Source organism: Nylanderia fulva, unplaced genomic scaffold, assembly GCF_048542155.1.
Source record: "Nylanderia fulva isolate GAGA-0341 unplaced genomic scaffold, ASM4854215v1 Scaffold5, whole genome shotgun sequence".
Taxonomy (NCBI): Eukaryota; Metazoa; Arthropoda; class Insecta; order Hymenoptera; family Formicidae; genus Nylanderia; species Nylanderia fulva.
The window spans coordinates 1630044-1655465 of NW_028190587.1; the positions used below are offsets into that span (position 1 = coordinate 1630044).

The 25422-nt window shown below is 34.6% G+C and overlaps 2 protein-coding genes across 2 annotated transcripts in view; one reads left to right on the forward strand and one right to left on the reverse strand.

Annotated features, from left to right (window-relative positions):
• The window catches only part of Phyhd1 (Phytanoyl-CoA dioxygenase domain containing 1), a 62604-nt gene that overhangs the window by 26390 nt on the left and 10792 nt on the right, over positions 1 to 25422 (reverse strand). The gene's annotated exons all lie outside the window — the stretch shown is intronic.
• Positions 1863 to 23994, forward strand: LOC114941974 (uncharacterized). The gene is given in 10 exon segments (XM_029317182.2): positions 1863 to 2148; positions 3321 to 3723; positions 11502 to 11563; positions 17255 to 17457; positions 18559 to 18833; positions 19972 to 20415; positions 21135 to 21338; positions 21630 to 21877; positions 21956 to 22077; positions 22736 to 23994. Coding segments are annotated over 9 exon segments (2727 nt in total). The 5' UTR covers positions 1863 to 2148; positions 3321 to 3633; the 3' UTR covers positions 23815 to 23994.

Here is a 25422-nt window from a genome sequence, read left to right on the forward strand (position 1 = left end):
TTTCAACGTTCTGCCCGGGTCCGCCAATAATTCGTCGTCGATCACCAAATCCGAGAATTCGAGCAACGTGCCGACGACGTCGGAAGACAATATCTCGACACCGCTAACGATCCCCCGTTGCTCATCGTCCCCTTTCGAGGTTTCGCTTATGCTCGATTTAATTGGTTTCGTTTGACTCGGCTCGCCCTCATCAACAAACCCCTCCGTGTCCCGATGTTCGTATTCAGTTTGAAGCTTTGACGGTGTGGGACACAACGGTACGTCCTTTTCGGGCATTATGCAGACCGGTTGATGCCGTTTCGTGATCGTCCGGGTCCCTTCCTGATGCTCAACTTTGCTCCCTGTTTGGAAACGAGTCTCATCTGCGCCGTTTGAACGCGGGAAGAAAGCACGGACAGAAGTAACATTGCCAATAAATAATTCATCATTGTCGATTTGTTGCGAACAAGCTTGAGCGAAACACTGTCTCTTCAATTACGAGACGCACAGTGCGACGAATTTTAAAGGACTGAGCTTTTTTAGGGTGCACGGACACTTTTATAACTTGAAGAAAATTACGAATGAGTAAATGAGGTCCTCAATTTTCGAGAATGAGAGAGCAGTTTGCCTTCTTAATGGTACCGGAAAATGGACGATTGCACCGATGATTAAATGGCTTTACATATCTCTGGTTGGTAGATTTATTATGCACTAATGGTTGTCGGTTAATGTCGCGTTAATCACCCAAAAGGAGGGAACAGCTTTTACTTGGTATCTTTGACTTTCTAAAATTTATTGACTTGCATAGCAAATGCATGACGAATATTTAAAAATTTAAGATCTTTTATTTTTACATTATGATAATGATATCTGGCTGAGAAATTTAAATATGATATATATGTAGATAAAATATATATTATCTTTGTAACTTTTATACATATATCGTATAGTAAAAATGCCTGTATTAATAGCGCTTTCTATTGTACAAGTAATTTACTAATAAAAGTAGTTTAGGAATATAATATAATAACTTGATCTTTATATATTTTATGTTGCAAAAAAGTTTTGTTTCAAATTTTCTCGTTATTAAATAACACACTTTTATGGAAATTTAGTAATTTAAACACATACACGCATGTATAATCCAAAGCACCTGTACGAATGCAACCATAAATGCAACAACTTATGCAAGCAAGTAAGCAAGCAGTCACGTATGAACGTAGATACGTAATTTCTGCGTCAAAATGCACAAAAAATATATTTAATAATTTCTCAATAATTTTTCATTCATTGATAAAATTTCTTCATCTTTTATAAATCTGAAGCACTTCCTTACTTTCATAATTTCTATTGATTAAAAAAGTCTATCGTATAATATGCAATAGATTCTCGAATTCCCGAATAATTTATACGATTGATTATCACGCATCTGTATATAAAATTACATACAGTAAAAGCGGATAATTCTGAATACATCGAGTGTAAAGTTTCTCGCGAATGCACATATCTCGCGATGCTCCTAAAAACGCAGAAACGCGAACGGAACGGAAAGGGAAACAAGAGTATCCCGAAGTGAGACGACGGAGAAAGAAGCACCGATTGTCGAGAGAGTATCGCGAGAGACAAGAGGAAGAAAAAGAAAGCTGTGGAATCCCGAGTGCATATATCTGAGTACGAGGAAACAGTACCCGTGAGAAGAGGAGGGCAGAAATTCTTCTGGTAAAGGTAGATAACTATATACTCGCAGAGAGCAAGAGAGAGAAAGAGAAGGAGGAAGAGACCGAGTTCTCACTACGAAGAACTCCAAGGATGAAGGAAAGGTGCGGAGGAGGCAGAAGAAGGTGGAAGAGAGGCCCATCTCAAGAGCGGAGGCTGCGGTTTGAAAGCCGAGGCCGTGGCGCCTCGGTGCTGCTTCGGGGCACCGACGTGTGTGCTCCAGAGTTGTGCTCGGTCTGTGCTAACTCAGTGTCGACCGATCGGTACCAACGCGAGGGCACCAGCCAGTTGTTCTCCAGCCGCGCCCGTTCGCCGTGTCTCCGCGAGTGTGTTCCGTCAGTATTAACGTATCGATCGTGTTAGGTGATCCGTCATCGACGACGCGAGATTAGTTCCTCGACTAGAGACGTGTGTTTTACAATAATCACGGAAGCTTGCTTTCGAAAAGAAGAGGTACGTTGTCGCTCGTAAAACTTGTATACAAGAGACCACGAATGGTTTTTTTTTAAAGAGGCACGAAGATGCCTCTAAAAATGTATTCATTTTTCAGGTATTATGTCTAGATATTTTTTTACTTGAGTTTTTTCGGGAAGTTAAGTGATTGTAGAGCGGGTACCATCGAGTTTGTCAATGATCTCGTGTTTTTAATGATTGTTTTGAACAGATGCAGGTACTTCGCGCGCCATTGACTGATGTTTAGGAAGTGTAACGAAGTTTTTTTTTTCGTGATTTTTGTGTGGGTTCTTAATGCGCCTACTCACGCGCGAAATGTTCGAAGGCGAACGCGCGCGTAAGCGAGTTTTAAGCGCACATGACGCATCGTAAGAAGGCGGTTCCTGTGACCGTGTATAATTCTTCAATGCCAACCTGATATACGCGACTCGTCCATTCATGGAAAGAGCAAGACAACGCGATTGTCCCGTCCATCACAGATTCATATTTTTGATTCGATATTTTTGAAGAATCAACAGTTTGATTAAACAATATGTAGATATCATTTATTTAATCACAAAAAGGTTGCATACAATTTAATTCATTTCATCAATTTTAATTCTTTCGAATTAAAAAAATAAGTTTATTTATGGATGTAATTTGTTTTAAACACTCTTAAATATTTATAATGCAATTATAAATATTTAAATTAAATATTCATTTATCATCGTATAACAGATAATCAATTTTATGTAAGACTTTATTTAAAAAAATATATGTATATTTATATAAAAACATTTATTCGTGTGGAATATAAACTTTCCTTTCTAGATTAATAATCCAAATATGCATATATCTCTACAAAAAAATAATATAATGAATAAACTTTCATAAAAATAAATTATTCAATATTATCAATTTTATATAGAAATATCGAATCAAATTAACATAACTGCGACTCTAAATGTACACGATTTGTATTGCACTTAAAAAAAAAACAATTATATAATTATGTTATGTTTTCTCAAAAGTATGCAAAAAAGCTATTTCTCACAATTGTCTTTCAATTTAAATTCTGAAACGAGAACTAATAGTAAGAAGGTTTAAATGTGCGCACAATGAGCATTAATGTCACTATGTTATGAAACGAGCGAGGATCAAAATGTCAACGGAATAATTTCCTTGCCTTACAGAGCAGCGAGAAGAGATCACTCATCGGAAAGACGACGCTTACGTGTCAGCATTTTCTTTTTGCCACTCACAATCAGTGCCGGGCCTCGTGGGTCCCGGGTCGATCTCTCTTTTACATTCGAAGGATCCGAACGAGAGGCAATCGTAGAGGACACCTGCCGGTTGCGGCAGGTCACGAAGAACAGGTTTGAAGATGGCCTACATTGTTGAGCCTTATCGGTAAAGGAGGAACCAACTGGTCGCCGCACGAGCGACTTGACTAGAAAAGGATTGGTGAAATAGTTAAAACAAAAAAAAAAAGAAAAAAAAAGAAATATGGGACAAGCATGGTGCAAAGAGAGGACCTCCAAGGCCCAGGACTCCAAGTCCCCGTTGGATCGGGTTTTCTTACGATGCGCCCATCGGGTATGTACGACGGAAACGTGTCGTTTTACTTCTTGCTGAAGCATGTATTTGCCGGCGATTGACCGCGTGTTTATGGCTCACAACGCGCGAGTGATTCTCTAACAATTTCCTAAACGTGTAAACGTCCTATCTATGTAAATATCGGCGATAAAACTTGATGGTCGTACTTTTTTCTTGCAACTTGAATCATCCATTTTCTTTTCATTTCGCGGAGATTTTGTGTCTAAAACATATACGCGTTTCCTATATAATGTTTATACATATATTTTTCATCAATAATCCTTTAATAAAATTTGATTAAAGTATATACATATAGATATTTTTCATAAATAATTCTTTAATAAAATTTGATAAAAGTATGAATATTATCAGTGAGAAATGGATCTTCTAAGTGTAAAATTGGTTAATACGCGATTTTGTAAAAATATTTCGCGGCGATTTGTATATAATTATGTAATGACAGTCGCATTTACGGCGCGTTACGAGAAACATCTGTTTGCCATATAATTTCGCGCGATCATTATACGCTCGTCAGTCGTCTCTCTGTACACAAGGCGATGAGAGGCCGGGTTTTTAAGCATAAAAAGAACTCGCAGCCCGAAGAACGCTGGTTTTCACGTGCACTTGAAACGGATACGCGGAGATGTGTGTGTCCTCGTTATTATATAACGCATGCACGCGCTCACAACGTATGCACGGATTGCATGAATCTACGAATGCGTACCGGTCGTGCGTGTCAGATTAATTTGGAATCTCAGATATGCGGATGCAACTACTACACACTGCTGTAATAATACTGATTTCCCTGCTTTTACCTAACAGGGCATAGATACGTTAAATTACACAAAGAAATTTCATGCACATAACTTCCTTAGGAAAATGCTCGATTCGATGGTTATTTTTCACGCAACATCCAAAAGACGAAAGTTTCATAATAAACTTAATATTCTGTTTTGAATAATAATTCATGTTATTGAAAATTTATCTAAATTTTAGGCGTTTTAAATCGCAATTTCTATATATAGCTTCTCCATTCTAATATATTCACTTGAACGATGTTTTGGTTCCCATTCAAGGGCAAACAGTAATATATTCCACGAGTTAAAAAGCGATTGGTTCTATATGGCACAGATGACCATCGATCGGTCGTATATTCGAGAGAAAAAGAGAGGGGGACACAAATAAGTCGCGAATAGCGAACAGTCAATTAGATACAGTGCGATAAGTTTGGCGTCAAACGAGAAAACGTGTCGCGGTGTCAAGGATTTCTTGTGTAAGAAAATGGTACAGGAAGAAAAATCACAAGGTCGTCGCTAGATCCCAACTTCTTGTCATTTTCACTTTATTCTAATATCGGAAAAATGATTCACTAGAAAATTACCACGGCCTTCGCCGCAAAATGAGAACGGGAAAAACGCTTGTAATGTAAATGCAAGTATTATACTACTGAGACTACTCTTGTCCTCTTTCTGCGCAAATATTCCTACAATATGATTTTTTTATTTTTCCATAAGAAATAATTGTTAATAACTAAGCGACTTTGTCCCGATTATTTTCTCATCTACGCTTCTTCAGGAAGAGCAGAAATGGATTTACTAAAAATACAATCTCGAATTGAGATTTATTTAATAAAATTATATCGTACCAAGAAAAACATTGACGTTCAATATTGATCAATTGAAAGAAGAATCAATTTTCATTCGCCGTATTTGCCTATTAATAAATATAATTGACATGCGTGTGCGATATGTTGTATCAGAGTGCATTTAATAATTGCGCGATTGCAATGCTTATACTTTCACTAATATATTCCTCTTTCTAACACGCACACGACCCTTTTTTACCTTCGCCCACACGGTTCCGTCACGCACGCCACCGTCGATTAACAAACAATTGCTTTGTTTGCACCACCAGAGTCAAATCGCGGATCATCCAAGTATTTTTAGACTCGATTAAATTGTTCTCTCGTATATAGCGACGTGGGTCGCGCATATTATTCATCCTGTACTCCTCGTCGCGTGCTGCATTCCGCGGCATTTCAAACTCGCGTCGTGTGTATACCTACGCCATACCTCACGCTAAAATCCCCAACTGATATAATATCTGTGTTTGCACAATCGTGTTGTTCCTGCGCCGTGTACACGAATCTTAACAGGGACCTATAAATCGAAAAACGCGATATAACGCGAAAATGAATTTTACGCCCTTTGCTATGCAACTGTAGATGTAAAAAGTACAAACTTGAATAGCATCGATTTATCTGAAAGTGGTAATAATATCGATTCATCCAAACAGTCGCAGTCGTAATAATATCGCAATAAGGCGTCGTTTCGATTGCTTCTAAATCTCTGTTATCTTTGTCGAAGGCGAGTTAAGATTACTGTGAAAATACGATTGTTGACTATTCCAGGATGGCGGAATCGGTCTAATCTTAATTCTCGTTCTTGTCACCTTATCGTGCTCGGTATTTCTATCTCACGGGCATGAAGCTTAAAAAATATTTTTTACTGATTTATATACATGTACATATATTCAGAGAATGGTGAAAATGCTGAAACAAGGGGAAAAGTTTAATTAACGAAAAGAAGTTGAATTTTAAAAATTGAAATTATTAATCCCGATTCTGATTATTTAATATTATATATAAATATATTTTTTTAATAATCTTTATTTAATATTTTTCATACCTAATATTTTACAGAGATCATTTTCTCAGAAAATTTGAACTGCCCTACATTTTTGAAAGACAGTTCTTTTATATATCCATAGAATATTAGCAGTCTAGATTTTGGACAATCGAATGTTTTTAAATAATTAATTCACAAAATTCACGTTGTATAAATAAGAATAATATTCACAATTTTAATTTCTCATATCAATTTCTCTTGATATTTGTTGTTGTTGCAAATAAATTTGCGTTAGATTTGACGAATACGTCGAGTCAAAGAAATCTCCGCAACCTGGTTTGAATTGTTAATGAAACGTTATAAATCTCACTGTTATGCATGAGCTCGTCGAAATGGAAAATATAATATCCTTAGTGTGACGCACGCTTGTACCAGAATTATACGTGTATACGTACACCATATGTGCGAGAGAGCTCGTGTATGAACACAATTACGTTCACGTGATACGTTCGCTGCCACTCGTGATTGAAGCATCGGGGTACCTAGTACCGATCTAACGGAGGAATAAAGATTACGTAAAGCACAACATACGCATAATACAACATAGAACCGTCGTCTTTATGGCGATATCATTAGTGACACAGATGCCTTTTCATGCTAATAAGGCAAGCGATATTTACGTATCAGTGGATTAATGTCAACGGAAATAATTGTTAGACCAGAGCTCTTTCCGGAAATGCACGTTATGTCTTTCAGCGATATTTCAAGTTGATTAAAATCCGACAGCATAAAACTCTTGTACATCAAATTTAATGAGATTTTTATAACCTCCTGCGGAATATTGCGTAATTAAAAGTTAATGATACATTTTTTAAGATAAATCAGATAAAGTAAATCTGTTTTTATAATATATAAATTTCGATAAAAAAGTATTAATATTTGCGGTACTGATTCTAAAAAAATCGAAATGAAGAAATTATAAAATTTACAATACAATAAGTTGAAAGTTGATGTAAAGAAATGTGCTACTTTTTTTAAATTAGGTGTCTTAAAAGTTTTCGATTTTAGTGATCGATAACAGATAATTTACATTACGCACGCAATAAAGTAATTATATAACATAAACATACACGTTTTTGGCTACATCTCTTTAAAAAAAATCTTGTATTATTACGTATTATTATCCAACCAATTTGTTGATTGCATAATTGAACTTGAAAAAATTCACATTTAATTAAGTAAAGTCTTGCTAAACAATCGCTTCACTGATGCAGCTTCACGGAGGTAGACGTTGGCCGATCGACCTACACTACTGTATTATTAATAGATAGTGAAAGTTACATTAGATATTTGTGCAGGAACCCAGAAAATTGCCTACTGTCACGGAGGTATGTAAAACTTTGATAATAACAGGTGTCGCGCGCAATTTGCGCGGATTTCATGTTGCGTCTCAACTTCTTATCGCATTAACATTCGCAGCTGGTATATGTAAAATACTTTTGCAAACTGTAAATCTCAAGGATGGAACATATGGAACTTGTTTTACTTCACTGGGGACATTTGCACCTTTTTCGCATATTTGTGCGAAATTCAGTTCTTCTCGTCGAAATTACGCAAAAGTTCTCATCAAATTCTCATCTCCACACAACTTAAGGAATATTTATATCGGAAATTTAGTTCGCGAAAAATATTTATGAGCAATTATGTGGCATATGGTAATCGTGCTATTGGAAAAATTTTTAAAGAATTTTATTTTTATTCTTTTAGACTTTCATATTTTTTATCATTTTTTTTAGAGTTTCTTTAATCAATTAATTAATCAAATTAAACATATTTTATATCTTATTGCGGTAGATATTAAAATTTTTATTATGGCAAATATTAATCAGAGAAACTCTAATATAAAATTCTTCCAATATCATATTGTCCCATAATTTTCAGAGCCTAAGAAAAAATGTTCTGCGTAGAAGTGGTACAGAGAATAGTGAGTCTGCTATTTTCCAATATATACCTCTCTCGAGTTCTCCAATCTATGTTTCCTTGCAAACAGATATCCGCGATATATCATCGATGCATACTTTTGCAAGTAGCAGTCTCACGATAGGAGTCCCGAAGGACTCGCCGAATGTGTTTCGCGAGCAACATTGCTGAAACAATGCTACCGGACAGTGATAGCGAGTTTCGGGACGTAATTTAATCGGTAAAATAACTTTTGTACACTCGCTTGAGAGCGAGAGAGAGAGCGAGAAGCAACGTGTCGCGCGCGAGAAGTTTCCCAACGAATTTGCAATGTAAACCGCGCCCGGAGGAACGTTCCGCGTGCGCGACACGTGTACCATTTCCAAAGGGTTGGTTCATACCGCACAGCACAGCCGGATATACATGCATATATATATACATATACGGAAGGTAACATCACACCGTGTCTCGTCGTGCGCGTGAGATCGATGCGAGTGAGAGAGAGAGAGAAGGGACCCTCTTCTCATCCCGCTAATCTCGTTAACGCCCTATTATTTGCCGCGTCAGCTACAACGTATCTGTATTACGCTGAAGTTGTATCGCATATCGGCCCTTGCCTATTATGGACCGAGTTTTAACTTGTTCGAATTTGCCGAGTTTCAAGGGCTCGATAACTTGTAGGGGATGTGCGCAACAAAATTTAAATTATGCGATTGCATCGGGAGGGAAATTATACAAAGTTCCGATGAAATATTTATCGCGAATCGACGTTTTAGATTTAATTTATGGAGTTAGTCCATAAGATGTGTAGATAAAAAAAAAGAAATGATATCTATTCGTAATTCTCGAATGTGAATAAAATTGGCGAGAAATAGCATTCGATCGTCTGGTGGTTCAAATTGTCGAAACCATTGTGGCGTGAAACGGTCGACCTTCGTATGGCGCACCGATTTCGACCGATGCTTTGTTCAGTTTTTTTCTTTTCTTGATGTAGCCAAATCGAACGAATGGAGCGTTTGAAATAGCATTATTCCATCTATGCATTGGAATAATTTATCCTACTTCTCTTGTAGTCCAATGCTAAAAAAAGCAATCATTTTACTACTAAAGAGTGAGATAAATTCTTCTGATGCTTTATTTTTTAAATATTATATACTTCAAATTATTATTAGAGCACTTTTTTCATTACTTTTTTTCAATAAAATAAACTGGTATACAAGCATTTTATTTATATCCATTAAAAACTGCAGACTCCTCTTTTCAACATAATTTTTGTTTTCTCAACAACTGCATGCATTAAAAAAATGACAGCTGATTAGTTTCAGTAATTTCCCATTGAACCCTATGTATAATTGAGGACATAAGTAAGAAAATTCTAGAAATATGCTCGCAATGCCAGATGGAGAAACACACCCTATATATGTAGTAGAGATAAACGGATCTCGTGTATGCATTTAGATACGCGTGCATATTATTGATTCGTACATATAATTGTTCAATGTGCTGAGAACATCCGACACGTCATGTCACCTGGGATATCTCGTAGCCGAAGGTCGATCGTAAAGACGACAGAGCGGAATCGAGTTCGCTAGTGCTTACTCGCACCTTTTGCACGCCATCGTGTTTTCGCGTCCCGCGAGGATACAAAGAACATTATGCAACGCGATTCGCACAGGATGTTCGTCGATTGTGCAATTCTTCAACCAGAGTGTCAGGGACCAAGCAGCGTTTCCGTTTATTGATCGTTTCTTCTCTGATTATTTCGATAAATTGGAAGATAACGATAATTCAGATAATGTTCGATTTAGAAATAATTTAATTGATACTTTTTTTTAGAAAGTACTCTCAGATCTTGCATAGATATATACAGGTATATACTCTTTATCTAAAATCTAAATATATCCTATTTTATATATTAACGAATATGCTTCTAATTTGATTAACAACTCTTAATTCTAGCGAGAAACTAATAAGAGTAGAAAATTCTATAGCAAACTGGTACTAATTGTATACAGAGAGAACGTTAATTGAATACTAATTATCTTCAATTTAGATTGAAATTTTTAAGTTATAATGCGTGCATCGTTGAAATACCTACGCTTGTTAAAAATTTCTTCAAGAGGTTTCATTTCATTCTAAGTAAATTTTTTACAGTATTTTAACGAAAAATGCCGTCTTTTAATTAATTTTCTTCTACGCGAAAAACTCGGGAAAAAATTTTAATTTTTCTCTTAAACATGATAATCCAATATATTTGCAAGCAATAAATCGCATTTGTTCCCAAAGAATTATAAGGTTATATAACAAATTGAACAAATTAAATTAAAAGGAAAAATCAACGTAGGTATTTTATTCATTAAACGTTTTACGGATGATTAATGTGTCCCGCGAGTGAAAAAAAAATGAATTAGTGCGATCGCAAATCAATGGGGCGCAAACTCTTGCATCTATGGTTTTCGGCCGAGTAAACGAGCCGATGAGCCAAGTAATGCGAATTAGCTTAATCGGCTCTCTATGCGATCGATCCTTCATCCATCCACCTCGCGTCTCAACGTCTGCCTAGAGAATTGCTCTCGCATTCTCCCGACATAAGGGCCCGTCGAAGTAATTATGTTGTTAATAACTTATTAATCCTCGACGACGCTACCTTTAAGCTATCGACGAAACGAATAACCTTGTGTAATCTGAATTTCGCGTAATTATTTCATGTTATACCATTATGTTGTTATTGAAACATAATGTGTTTTGAAATAAGTATATTTAACAATATTCAATACTTAAGTAAAAAATAATATTGCTATGCAGTATTTTGAATAAAATGTTCATCACTCGTTCAGATAATTGGAACAATGTGAAGAAAGTATCTTTCTAATTTTTCACAAAAATCTAAATTGTATATAATGCGTTTAATCTCTTTTTAGACGTTAATTCATTCGGATTTCAAGAATTTCTCAAATTATTTTACTTTTTCTTTTTCTTGTATATAAAAATTATATTTTTAATAAATATACTTTTTTATATATTTTTACTTTCTCCACGATGTTTTATTATATATATTATTATGCGACTGTATATGTATATACATATCTTCACTTATCAATGTAAAAATAGCAATGTCTTTATTCTCCATCTAAACTTTTATGCGGAGATGTAGAACAGCGAATATAACAGTCATGTTTACTTCTGTTACAGATTTATCCAAGTTTGAAGGAGGAAGGCTCAGTTTTAGGAAGTGCTACGCAAAGAGTTACGAGGTATGCGCGTTTCTTTTCTCCTCTTCAAATCTTATTCGCGCGCACATTTCGCGATTACGAGTTGTGAAAAGTCGTACGCAAGTTACGTCGGCTACAAATAACAGGATTTCACCGTCACTTTTAAGAGTCACGTCGTTGTAATTTCGCTCACGGTTATTGCCAAGAGCGCGCATCACCGTTGCTGTTAATTGCGCGAGAACGTGGGTCGGAGATAATCATTTAGAGGTCGGTTAGGGGAATATAATTCATGCGACCTTATTAATTCTAGAGATATATCTGAGCTGATAGAAAGTGACAGCAGCTGCCCCTTCGTGACCCGTGTAAAAAATTGTGTTGTACACCGTTAATGTGATTAATGTCATCATACATATGCTCTGTCATAATAATGTTTGCAGAAAAAATATTACAAAAGAATTTATGAAAGAAGATCTGTTCATTTAAACTGAACAATAAACTTAGTGACTTATTAGTTTAAAGGACAAGTAATCACGTTATCTGTCCACTTTTTGTCTATTTTAAAACGTTTGATATTAAAAACTATAGTATATGTATATATCCTTGGTTATCAGTAAAAATAGCAATGTCTTTTATTCTTCATATAAACTTTTATAGAGATTGATCAGCGGTAAACATTTGCATACATTTATAATTATTTTATTGTGTGTATACATATATATATATATATATATAAATATTAATCTATTTAAATTTATATTTATGGTTATGTATTTAAAAATATTACTCGAAAATTTATTTTGCGTAAAAATAATAAGTATAAATATAAAGTACAAATTGGAATTATTTATTTAATATGAAAATTATTAATTAAAATATTTTAAGCAAAATACTGAAAACTTTTACTTGAAATAATATTTGAAGAATTTTCAAACAATTTGTATGTATAATTTCAAATATTATTTTAAATGTTACATGGAATAAAGTAAATAATTAGTAAAGTGACAAAAAACAAATATTCTATTATTTTAAAAATAATTCTTATTTTTTCAAAACCAATTTATAAAAATAATAAAACCGGATCTAAAAAACATGAGAAAAAAATAAATACAATAAATAAAAATTGGTCAAAATACTTTACAAATATTTTAATCCATATTAGAAAAAAAATAAATAAGTGTTTAATCGTTAATCGTTTTAAAATCTTAAACGAGTAATATATTTGAAATATTTATTTCTAATTTATATTTCAAATCTATTCTTTCAAATAAGATTTTAATTAATGTACAAGTTTAAACTATTATTTTTACATTAATCATTCAGAATCCAGTAAAAAAAAGTAGCTTTTGTAATTATTGAAATCTTTTTGTACCTATCTTTTTCTTCTTACTATTGATATAATGAAATATCACCGTGCATTCTATAAAGCAGATAATTCCTTCTGCGGTAATATAAATAACGAAATATTAAAACTTGTCAAGTGGACAGTAGATAAATATATCATGTAATTAAAATAAATGGCACATATTATAGAGATACGCGGTATCATGATTATGATCTTCTGTCGATTGTGTAATAAAGCATGATATACCGCACATAAAGATGAAAGGACGCAATTTCCTGGTGCGATGGCAACATCTTTTAAGTGAAATCTAAATGACCGAACGCGCGTAAGCGTCATCATCGAAAGTAAACCTAACTTAACAATGAATGGAGAGGTGGTGGTCTCGACCTTAAATGGTCACATTCTCGTGTCGCATGCAATAACGCAACTTTATTTCCTGCTTTGCCATTTTTCAAAATTAAATTATTGATACGGCAATTTAAAATTTTATAGTCAATTTGGTAATCTTAAGAGATAATCAAGTGACTAATATCTAAACGCTTAATACTTTTTCTCTTCCACAAAATTATTTTTATTGAGAAATAAAAACTGTTATTCTTACAATTTTTATTTCTTTTTATTTAGTATTTCTTCAAATTATGTTTTGGAAATAATTAAGCTAATAAAAAAATGAAGTAGCTAAAAACCTAATATTATTATTATCATTATTTGTATTATTTTGTAAATATTATATGTTTGGGAAATTATTACTGATATCACACAATAATTAGTTGAGATAAATTTTCGCGTTATCGTAATGTGTCGATTGCGAGAGAAGAGCAACTATAAATTTCGATAGCGAATATTTTTGGAATTGGGGCATTATATGTGATGTTATATGTAAAATGGGCGACGCATTGCGGGCAGAATGTTGGTCCCCTGGTTCTCTCGTTATCGTGGAAAAGGATCTACGCCACATGACAGGTTTATCCCATATTCAGACAGCTTTTAGGCCGCGTGACAGTGAATACACAAAACGATGATCGAGCGTGGGTCGGTAGCTTTAGCTCGCTCTCATCCTACGCTTCGTTCTACCGATTCCTTTTTAAGGTCAGTAGACCGTCTGGCTCTCAGGTGCGAAAGTAAAATAAAAACTATCGTGTATATCTAAGTATGTCTAATAAGAAAGCGGAGAGAGTATATCTCAAATTATTAATTTTGATGTCTGTAATTAGAAAAATACATTTTACAAGCTAACGGAATTAAATAAGCAGACTGAAGTTTTAATTTTTTTTTTTGATAAAAAATACAGTAAAAATAAGAAAAATGAGTAGAATTTTTTACTATAATGAAATCTGTTCAAATAAACATCAAGGACGCTATTTTTCCATTTGTTTGAGTATGTGAGTTATCTTGTGCATTTATTTAATTACTTTATGTGAAAAGCACGTATATTTAATTTATGTGAAAAGTAGAAAATCTAGATTTATATATGCGCTATTTCTGAAAAATAATGAGTTTTTGGATTTACGATGTTCTGCTTCTCAGACATACATATCTTCTCGGTAATCTTTGTAGAGAGAAGTGCACGATAACACACTTCGGATACGCCGATAATAAATAGCATACATTAATCTCAGTAATCTTTTTAGGAATCTGGATGAAAACGTGCAAGGTAAAGCGATTTGTAACACGTTATGCATAACTCGCGCAAAACTGCTATAGAATTCCATTGCTTAATTATGTTCGCCCGTTCAAAGAAATCTACTTTCTCTTAGATCTTCTTTCTTTTTTTTCACAAATGCACGTGATAAGATACGCGACCGCTTCAATTACATTTTTTGTCTCGTTGGGAGAACGAGTAAACCGATCGATAACTTTACTACGGTAATGATCAGGTCATTAGTTCGCTGCCTCACACACGGCGAATTAATATCTTTAATTTATTGTCATTAAATATATCGCGCAGATAGACAAGCATTCCTGCCATATCATATCACAATCTATAATACGCGAGTACTCGTATAGGTGTGTACCCAGTTTGTAAATACCTTGTAGATTTTTTACAGATTTCACGATAACGCGTGTTTTTTCCCCAAGTTTAATTTCCGATATATCAAAGTATTTTAAGTTATATTAAAATATTGGAAATTAGATCACTTGTTCTATTTTATTATCTGATGAGAAATAAATTTTAATAATATAAAGTTTCTCTGTATAAACATTATATACTACAATGATTTAACATAAATATCTCAATATTTTTATCTTTATTGAGATCTTTTTATTTATGAAATAATAGAAATTATTTTTTAATTGAGTCAAAAACTTAGGAATATAATAAAGGATTTAATGGGAAAATATTTTTCAGATTTAAATGGCGTAGCGTAAAATAATGTTAATTGTCAATGTCTATTTGCGTCGACGAAAGCTCATTTTGCCGATAAAATTTATTAATTAACACATTTTGTATAATGAGTGAAACGAGCACGGGTAAAATTACGATGTGGAAATTTTGTAACAATTTCGTAACTGACAAGATATTCTTCACAGGGCACTGTTAGACTGTTTGGCGCTGAATCACGTTTATCATCAGATCGTAATTAATGATGCATATAGTACTGTTTATTTTCGCATTAGAGCCGAAGAGAGGTAAAATTAAGGGACGAAAAGCTATGCGTTTATCGTAATATAGCTTTTCACAGTTGATCACTTCGATAATTATTAGCAAGAAATTGCGGAACCGTTGTATCCACACTGTTGTCAGTAAATCGCATCAGTAAATGAATCTTTTGACATTATGCAAATTAAATGTGAAAAATGGCTGATTGAAACGCGTATTAATAATCACGTTCGTAGCATTGAAAATATGCAGATTTTATAAATCTATTCTGACAGAGCTCGCGCACAACAGATATGTTCGTAATATTATGCCCGTAGCACGAATTGTTTCGACAACGTGAATTTTAATTCACTTGAGCTCGCAAGAACAGCGAAAATGAGGATTTCGCGTAAATTATTCGCGCACGCCGTGGCATAAATTACGCATCGACTCATATGTACGTGCGCGAGTTAACATAGCAAATAAACGTGTCATAGGCTGTTTCAGCGTCGTTGGTGCAGCTCGAGCAATCATATTCATATTCGATATATTCAGAATAAGAGGAACAAAATACAGAATACCGATTTTAATCGGTTATTCATAGCATTTTGTTAACATTACGAAAATACTTGATTTGTTTTCCTTAAGTTTTTCGTTTTAAGCTTGTTTTATCAAGTTTCCAGTATTCCGATTACATTAGAAGAAAGTGTGCATATTGATTTATTATTATTTCTAATGTAGAAAAAAATTTAGAGATTAATTAGAATTGCCCTATATAATATTTCTTTGTCTCTCTACAAACTCTCTCTTTATTATCTTTATATAACTATTTATTATGAATGGTTGATTTAAAAAATTTGAGACAACTTATTCTTGATTCTATCTAGTGCAACTAGATAGTTTGTAATGTTACTCTATATTTGATGTTAGTTCAATGTAAATAAATCACTGATAAAAGATACTCTGGCGAGACCAATGGAATTTCCTTCTTTGTGGGTATTTTCAAATCGTTCGCGTGCACCGGGGTTATTCTGTACAAAGTTGAAAGGCACTCTCGTGCGCGAGGAGGAGGCTGTATGAGAGAAATTCCAGTAATGTTTCGCGTCTCGAAAGAGTTATAGCTCAGGGGACGCGAAGAAACACGGAATGCATTTGCGATAAACCAATATATATATATATATATATATATATATATATATATATATATATATTAGGTTACGCTGCATCGCAGCTATTCCAGATTATTTCGGTGCATCGAGCTGTAATTTTTGATGGACGTGAATTATTTCGAAACCAGTACAGAATTAACAACCGAATGCTTCCAGATTTTCTCATCCGTAATATTTTTCATGCAGATTCATCTCATGTCGTTTTTTTTCTCGTCATTATCTGCCTCGATTAATTATTTAAACAACAGAGAATGAGACTTAAGTTTTTCTCAATGCAAAATTATCTATACTGATATCATATCATCTATGTATGATTATATATATTTGCATATTTAAAATGCAATTTTTCAAAAATTCTTAATTAAACGAATCATTCGAAAAAAACTACACACAGTTTAATATTTGATTGAAGAAAATTTCAGAAGAAGGAAAATTGCAGTTGTTCGTGTTTGTATAACGATATAAAGATATCATCATTGCACACGTATCGTAATGAATTTTCTAATGATGCGCTCGCACGGTGCTTGATTACACGTATTAAATTCGACATCGTGGCGATATTACATATTTACATTCGTATATACGAGATAGCGCATCTGAAAAGGGGAAGTGGCGTTTCTCACTTAATCTTTTCTGCTTAGCTCCGAAATAGGATACGCCGGCTCGCCACCAAGGGAGGTGCTTGCGAGAGGACGTAGCATAGACTCCATGGACAGGCCCTTTCATCCCAGCGACTGGGTGGACGTTAATCTAGAAGTGCCTAGCCCGCCGAGAGCGAGCTCGCCTCTCACGAATTCAACCGCCGACACTAGTCTGTATCCCGCTACCACACCTACATCCAGCTGTAAGCTCATAATTTATCGTCAGATTGTACAGCCGGTGTGGATCGTTAAGGTACAAACCGAAGACGTGTGACGCGAAGCGAAATGGAATTGCGGTGGAATGTAAAGTCTATTGAGGACAATTTTAAGTGCCCGGTTCAATTTTCTATATATTTTATATAAATTATTTTATCTCGTCAAAATATTTGATAAACGATATCAAAACCGATTAAAGTAAAAGTTTAGATTTGATTTATCAATCAGAAAATATTGTTTTAATTTTTTTTATAAATCAGTTTTTTTAAAGCAAATAAAAAATGGAATCTGAGAAATTGTTTTCCAGAATTGATGCCTATATAAATAATCATAAGAAAAAAATCAATCAAAAATTGAAATTTTTTAATATAATATTATTTCAAACTTTTCTTCTTTAATAAATTTGTCTTTTTTAAAAGAACTGATATAATCATAAAAAAAATTAATAAAAAATTGAAATAAATGTAGACACCTATAAATTTATGAAATAATATAATATCACCAAGATCTCCATTTTTTTTATATCGCTATTTAAATTTTAATTCGTCGAAGAAAAAATGTCAATACATTTCCTTGATATTTCCAAGAAAATAAAATAAGATGCGCATCGAATAAAAAATTGTTGATACAAAAATAATTTGGCGATATTGCGCGTAAATCCGTTCGTTATGCCAAATATATTCGCGGTTACCTTTCTATCGTCTCGCGTGGAACGCAATTTCAACTACCGCAGCTTATGAAGCCGTAAACGGGGCGTATGCCACGGGCAAGCAAGCAAGCAAGCAACCAAGCAAGCCTTGGTTCTCGCACAAATTTAACCGTCTGCCCTCTTTTCCCTCCATCTCTTGTCCAAGCATATTATAAGCCCGTATAATTTATCGCTGTACTCTACATAGATCTTTAACGAGTCGCGTTAATGCTGCGACGATGGCGCAAGTAATGGCGCACCGATTTTGTTAGACATTATTAAAGTCGTTAAAGTCGTTCAATCTGCATGCCTACAGACGTCGTTGTGCTGGTAACTGTAAAAGTGTATGCACGCTCGCCCGTTTAAATCTCGGATGAATATGTTTGCCCCTACTATATAGGTTCCAATCTAAAGGACGTAATTCCCGTGCCACCTCCGAGGCGAAAAAAAAGAAACAGGAGCAGACCCTTGCCGCCAAAACCGGACGAGATTCCTGAGAGCGTAAGCAACAATTTGAGACGCGGCGATACGTGCGAGGAACCGTTATATTTGTCGGTCAGATCGCCAAAGACGAGTGCCGATGACCGCGACGGTGACGTCGAGACGCGAGGAACGATCTGTCCGGAAGAGCCCAAGCACGAAGGACGAAGGACGAAGGAGGTCTACGAGCATAAAGTGAGTAACGCGATCGCCAATTTTCAGATCTTTCAAAACTCTTTGCTGCAGAAATCAAATTTCATCATTTTCACAATAGTGTGATAAAGATGTACAAGAAATCGAAAGCTGAATTTTCTTTAGCAAATCGATATAATTGCATGTTAATGAAAATTAATATATATGCATTACAAATTATTAAATACAGTGTTCTCTTATATTATATTTAAATGCTTAAAATCTAGAAATAACTTATGCGTAATGCACATATTTTTGGGCTTCTAAATAAAAAATGTATTATATTATTTGCAAAGTAAGATAAAATATTTTGTACTCAAATAGTATCAACTGTTCTTTTAGCTGAATGTTTAGAAGCAAGAAAAGAAATCAAGGATATAATTTAAGTACATTTCCAGAATTTTTCAAAAACAAACAAAATTTTAGAACATTGGAAGAACAGCTAGACACTCTGATTATCTTTGTTTTGATTAATTTGAATAAATAATATAGAATGTAATGACTTTTGCAGAGCCACGTTGCGTGACGTTAATTGTGTGGAGCGATCTATATTCCTTTAGTTAAAACGTTCATTTTCATCGACGTAGAAAAAACGCGATTGCGTAACACGTATATCATTAGCATCACGCTTAAATTATCGAGCTATTTGACGAGGGAAAAAATCTAGCGATATCCACATAAAAAATGACATAATTATAAAAGATGGCCTATAAAACTTGTAAAATTTTCATTACCTTTGTTAATAGGTGTAATTTTTATAATTTAAAAAGATGGCGTTAATATGATATAATTTCTAATACATCATATTAAAATAAAGTATGCTATATATATAAATATAGCTCTAAAAATTAAAATAAACGAACCTTTTTTCACATTATTTTATCCAGACTATATTTTATTTACTCACTGCTTTAAATTAAAGGAAATATGTTATACATATTGCGAACTGCGACAGATAAAATTGTTTTATAAATAAAATTTACCGAAAATTATTGATGAAGAATTCACGGTTTGCATTGAATTTATACGTAAAAATGAAAAGATAAATATATATGTAAACGTGCTGTTAGAGACTACTTAATTTCGAATTCCTCGTTTCATTCGAGACTTGGATAAGGAAAATAATGATTTCTCTCGATAGGTTAACGGCACCGGAAGGATAATATCCAGCGAGGTGGTTTCCGGCAGGAGGACGTCCACCGACAAGAAAAGTTGGAGGACTTCGGAGTCGGGGCACCATCACCGGAAAGTTGTTGAGAACGAGGAATACGAGCGATTCGCCGGGAGTCAGTCGATCAAGGACTCTTCGACCCCTAATCGCCAGGACAGACGGAAGTCGAAGGAGCTCGAGCAGCGGATCAGGGATCCCTCGAGGGACGACGAAAGACCGGAAGCAAATACAAGGACGAAGAACTACAGCACCGTTAGCTTGCCGAATTACGATGAGTTGGACGTGTCTAGGCATTCTGCGAAAAGTACGGCAGAGAACGAGAGAGGCACAGGGGAGAAAATGAAGTCGAGGAGACCCGTCAGAAGCAGCACTGTCTCGCTTCCGGCCGAATCTTTCCTGTCGCCTTTCTCCGAGGTAGTTCAGTATAATAATTCTCCGTCATTTTATTTCATTGATCAAACGCAGGAGTTCTGAAATATCAAGATACTCGCGAACAAATGTACAGATGATTCTTTCAGAGTTTCTGCGATCACTTATTACAGAAAGAGTGTAAGTCCATTTTTACTAACATAAGTACTTTAAATCAATATTTTTATAGGGCGTCCCAGAGGAAATTACTGAAAATAATCAGCTGTCATTTTTTAATGCTTGCAGTTATTGAGAAATTTCTATTCTTTTACGAAAACTCGTAAAAACTTTCCAACATGTCATTTTTTTGTTATCGATGATCCTTTTAATGGCTGTTATTAAATCTGGCACTGTTGAAAATATTTATCACTAGTTTATGTGATTTTATGTAATTATTAGCACTTCTTTCATTACTTTTTATCAATAAAATAAACTGATATACAAACATTTTATAAATATCCATTAAAAACTGTAGACTTTCCTCTTTTCAATACAATTTTTGTTTTCTCAATAACTGCGTGCATTCAAAAATGACACCTGATTATTTTCAGCAATTTCCTATATAGGACACTCTGTATATTTCACTATTCAAAAATATTTTGATAAATCACATTTTATAAATCCTTTTTAATTTTTTCCCCACTTTTTTTTATAAGTTAAACGCGCATGTTAATGTTTGAAGAGAATTAAGGGAACGATTATATCATGGTTATTCCGGATTGCAGAAAACCTGCGTACACATCGAAGATTATATCCCGCGACGTGGCAGCATCGAGCACCTGTCGGTTCATCAGGTGCTGGGGAAGCTGGGCTCCAGCGAGAACGAGGTCACCGACGGCGGATTCATGAAGTACGATCCGCATAAATTGGAGGATTGGGATCTCAGCGACATCAGTAATTGCGACCCGAACCGGCGACTCTCCGGCGAGGTACGTTTATAAAGTGAGCTACGTCGAAATCGATATTAAGTCGACGCCTTGTTAGCGCTGTTTTTAAAACGACGAAAAATCGTACGAGAAATGTATCTTCATTCTCTTCGCGATTCCGAATCGATTTAAATTATCTCTACGACGTCTAGCGAATTTATTTCTCTCGTAAAACGTAATCGCTTTGATTGGAAAATATTTCGTCAAATTGACTCACCCTTTCTTCGCGCGCAATAATTGATCAAATATTATCCAGAGACGAAAACATGTTTAAATTAGTATCTTGAATTTAAGTTCCAGTATTCGCCAGTGATCCTTAACGATGAAACAGCAGAGAAAAGATTTTCCAAGGAAACGGATGTCGTCGATTTTTCGCAACATTCCGGGGAGGCCGAAACGACCGAGGTCGAAATCTCGTGTGTCCGTCGAGATTTGACTTCGCCGTTGCAGAAACCGGAATCTTTCGGCCAGGCACCGTCACCGATGTTTGATTCTGATTGAGAATCCAAATATCCCGATGATTGGCTCACAGATCGAGATAGGTACCGAGATCAATAAGCGCAAATTTGTACGCGAAATTGGTTTAACATAACTTAATACGTGATATATTTATTTTCAAGATATTTCGATCCCCCCAAAATGTCGGAAATCTGTCACGTATCACCGACTTGTGAGTTAGCGACGTCGTCAGTTAAAAGAGAGCCGTTCTTTTTGAACGAGGAACTTCATCGCTCGGCTTTAGGTAAATATCAGTAATAATAATAATAATATGGCGATACGAAAATGAAATCGTAACATGCACGTTCAAACATAGAAATTTAATATTATAAAAGTCTAGTCTTCATAATTTCGAAAAAAAATTTAATTGACGCCAGAAGGCCAGAAAGATTGACGCTAAAGATTAATTTAGCAATTTCTAAAAAATCCTTGTCATAAAAATAATTAAATAAAATTTTGTTTTAATTCATAGATATATTTAATATTATAAAAGTCTAGTCTTCATAATTTCTAAAAAAATCCTTGTGATAAAAATAATGAAATAAAATGTCATTTGAATTCATAGACATATATTTTGAATGATTTGAACTTTACGAAATCCTATCGCAATCTCCTCGTTGAAAAGTTCCGCAAAGTCGAGAAGAGAAACGGCTCGATAGGAATCTTTTGATCCGTGAAGAGTGACGATGAGTGAAATTCTTCGCCCTATTTACAAGAAATCGTCGACTATGTAAACCGAATATACGTCCGACCGCAATCGCGCGCGCACCTTCCCTTACCCACGTACTTATCCGCTCTTGGATTCTATCCCCGGTCGGTCTCGGATAATCGTCCGGAGTGGTAGAAGGTACCCAACTATTCGCGTACGTGACTAGTTAAACCGCGGACGTTCCATTTGGCAGATACGATCGGAGGGTCCTGCAGGAACGGCGTCGTCATCCGGGAATCCGATCGATCCGACCAATCGAGCCTGATCTTCGGCCGTAATCTGTCGAACGAGAGCGAACCATACGACGATCCGTACGAGTCGAAGGAGCTGCGTGCACATTCCGACGTAACGAACAAGCTAATCAGAACGATATCGGAGGAATCGCTGCCGCAGGAGATGCTGGAGGGAGTGGACGAGGAAATCATCGACTTCTTCGACGAGAAGTTAACCAAGGATACGACCAACGAATCGAAGAAGGATTGCCAGCGGATGAAGACGCCGCCGCCGAGTCCGGAACCGAGAATCAAGGCTCAGATCCTGGACAATGATCATTCGACCTTGTTGAAGGTTCTGAATGACGAGGCGGCTGACGGAAGCAACCTCAGCTCGATGACGCCGAGCCTCACCGAGCTCGAGGCAGCGCTTTCGGACATGTTAGAGAAGGAGGATCAGCCCGACGAAACTGCAAAGATGCGAGAAAATACGAACGGAGATTCGAAACAGACGGAGTCTATGGAGAAGCTTCTCGAGCCAGAAATAGTACCCGTAGACAAGCACAATGCAGTCAATAGAAGTATGTCAGATCAACATAGTTCGGTTAGCGATGACATTCTAGTCGATAAAACACTTGAGCATAAGACGTCGGATCTGTTGTCTGTGTCCTTGGATCAAATCCTCGGAGATTCGACGTCGACGCCGAAGAAAAGAAAAGTGTCCTTCTGCATCTGGGAAGAGAAAGTCGTGACGGACGACGAGGTCAAAAATAATGAAGAATGTGAAGCAAAAAATGTAAATGAAACGACGAATCTTGATGTCAAGTCGTCTGAATTTTTTGGAGATGTTGAGATTAATAGCGCAAAGTCTGTTGGAGAAGTGCCTGAGAAGCCTAGCAGATTATTTCAAAATTTGGAGAATGTAGCTGAAGATTTGACACAAATTCCTACGCCGCCACGAAGAAAGAATAAAAGTTTAAATTCTACACAGGAATCAGTCAGAATTATAGAAAATTACCCCGAAGATCCTGATCCTCGTCCCAATGATAGACTTATATAATAGATTTATATATTACGTAATCTCGTAATATTTCTGTTGTTATGTGATCATATACGATAACATAATTTTAAACTTTTTTTTGTGCCACATAAATCGTTAATAATACATTTAATATATTAGTTTGTGATTGCTATAACTGATAACCATTAATGTGTAATTAATAAACAAAAAAAAACAAAATTTTAACGCATACATTATTTAAATTCGAATATCTCTAAAAAAATGTTGCCACATTTGCACCATTATATACACTTGTATATTATTCACAAAATATTAAATAAATGAAGTTATTGATACAAATCTTGTGTTGAAAATTTTTAAATATTTTTTTTTAACAATTGATTTTAAGTAATTGGTATAAAATTTGCGAATTAAACCTTAATAAATGTGAATAAATAAGTCCTTATTCTTTATTTAATTTTTAAGAAACTTTACTTATACGAATTTTCTTTATATGTATACCTACTATTTAATATTCTCAAAATAAAAATTTTAAGGTAATATAAAAGAAATATCCAAAGTTATTTAACTAGAGAAATTTGAGAAGGAATCTAAGATTATAAATAAAAATTGTAATTATAATGTTGCAATATCTCTGTGTAAAGTTTTCTTTTTTAATGCAATAAATCTGTGTATTTAATGTGATAATGATAAACTAGAAATAAGTAACGTACTCTCTCTATGCAAAATGATATAAAAATCAAGCACGCGAGATATGTGAGGTTTTCCTCATTCATGATAAGCAACGCTTTTATTTTTTTCTCCGATACGTAGAAGAACTGGGATTTGAAAAATATTTTCCATGTAGTACAAAAGGAATCAAGTTGTTCCGTTAGATCACATGGACAAGTAAATATTTTCCTATGCGAGCGTAACAAGAGAAACAGATAACCAGATCTCTGCGAATTTTTGCAAAATATATACGTGCTATGTTGATATTGAATATTTTTCTCGACTATTTTCTTAGATACGAATAATCTGCAAAAGTCACAAAAATTTTCTCTTATTTATTTATTTAAGTTTTTTAAAAGATTAGTATGCTGTTGAAATTACAGGAACGATTATATTTACAAAATATCATGAATATTTACTTAAAAAATGTTTTGTTTTTATATTCTCATTTTTTCGTTGAAATTATTAAAATGCTTCATTTTTTTATTACAAATTAAAATTACATTAACATTACTTCTGCTTCTTATAGTATATAAATTTTAATTTTTTATTGTTTTTTCTATCGTCAAAATCTCTACCGTTTCCAAAAATATAATTAAACTGTTTTTTTTTTTTACGATTAGTAAGTAGCGTTAAATATATTTTATTAACAAAGTTGCTAGTAAGTTTGAGAAAAACGTTTGCCGGGATACCATCACATTAATATAAGTTGTCTGCTAGTTTTTAATCTTCGCGGTCAGCATGCAGGACATGATCCGCAAGAAAAAGTTGCTAAAACAGAAATAAGAAAATGCGGATCGCGTGGAAAAACTGGAGAACGAAGTTTCTCATTATGGAAAAGCTTTGTACGAAGACTCCACTCACACCTTAATCTTCTTCATGTTTCAGAAAAGTACTAAGTTCTTGTAACATACTGTACGATATATAAGTTCTTGT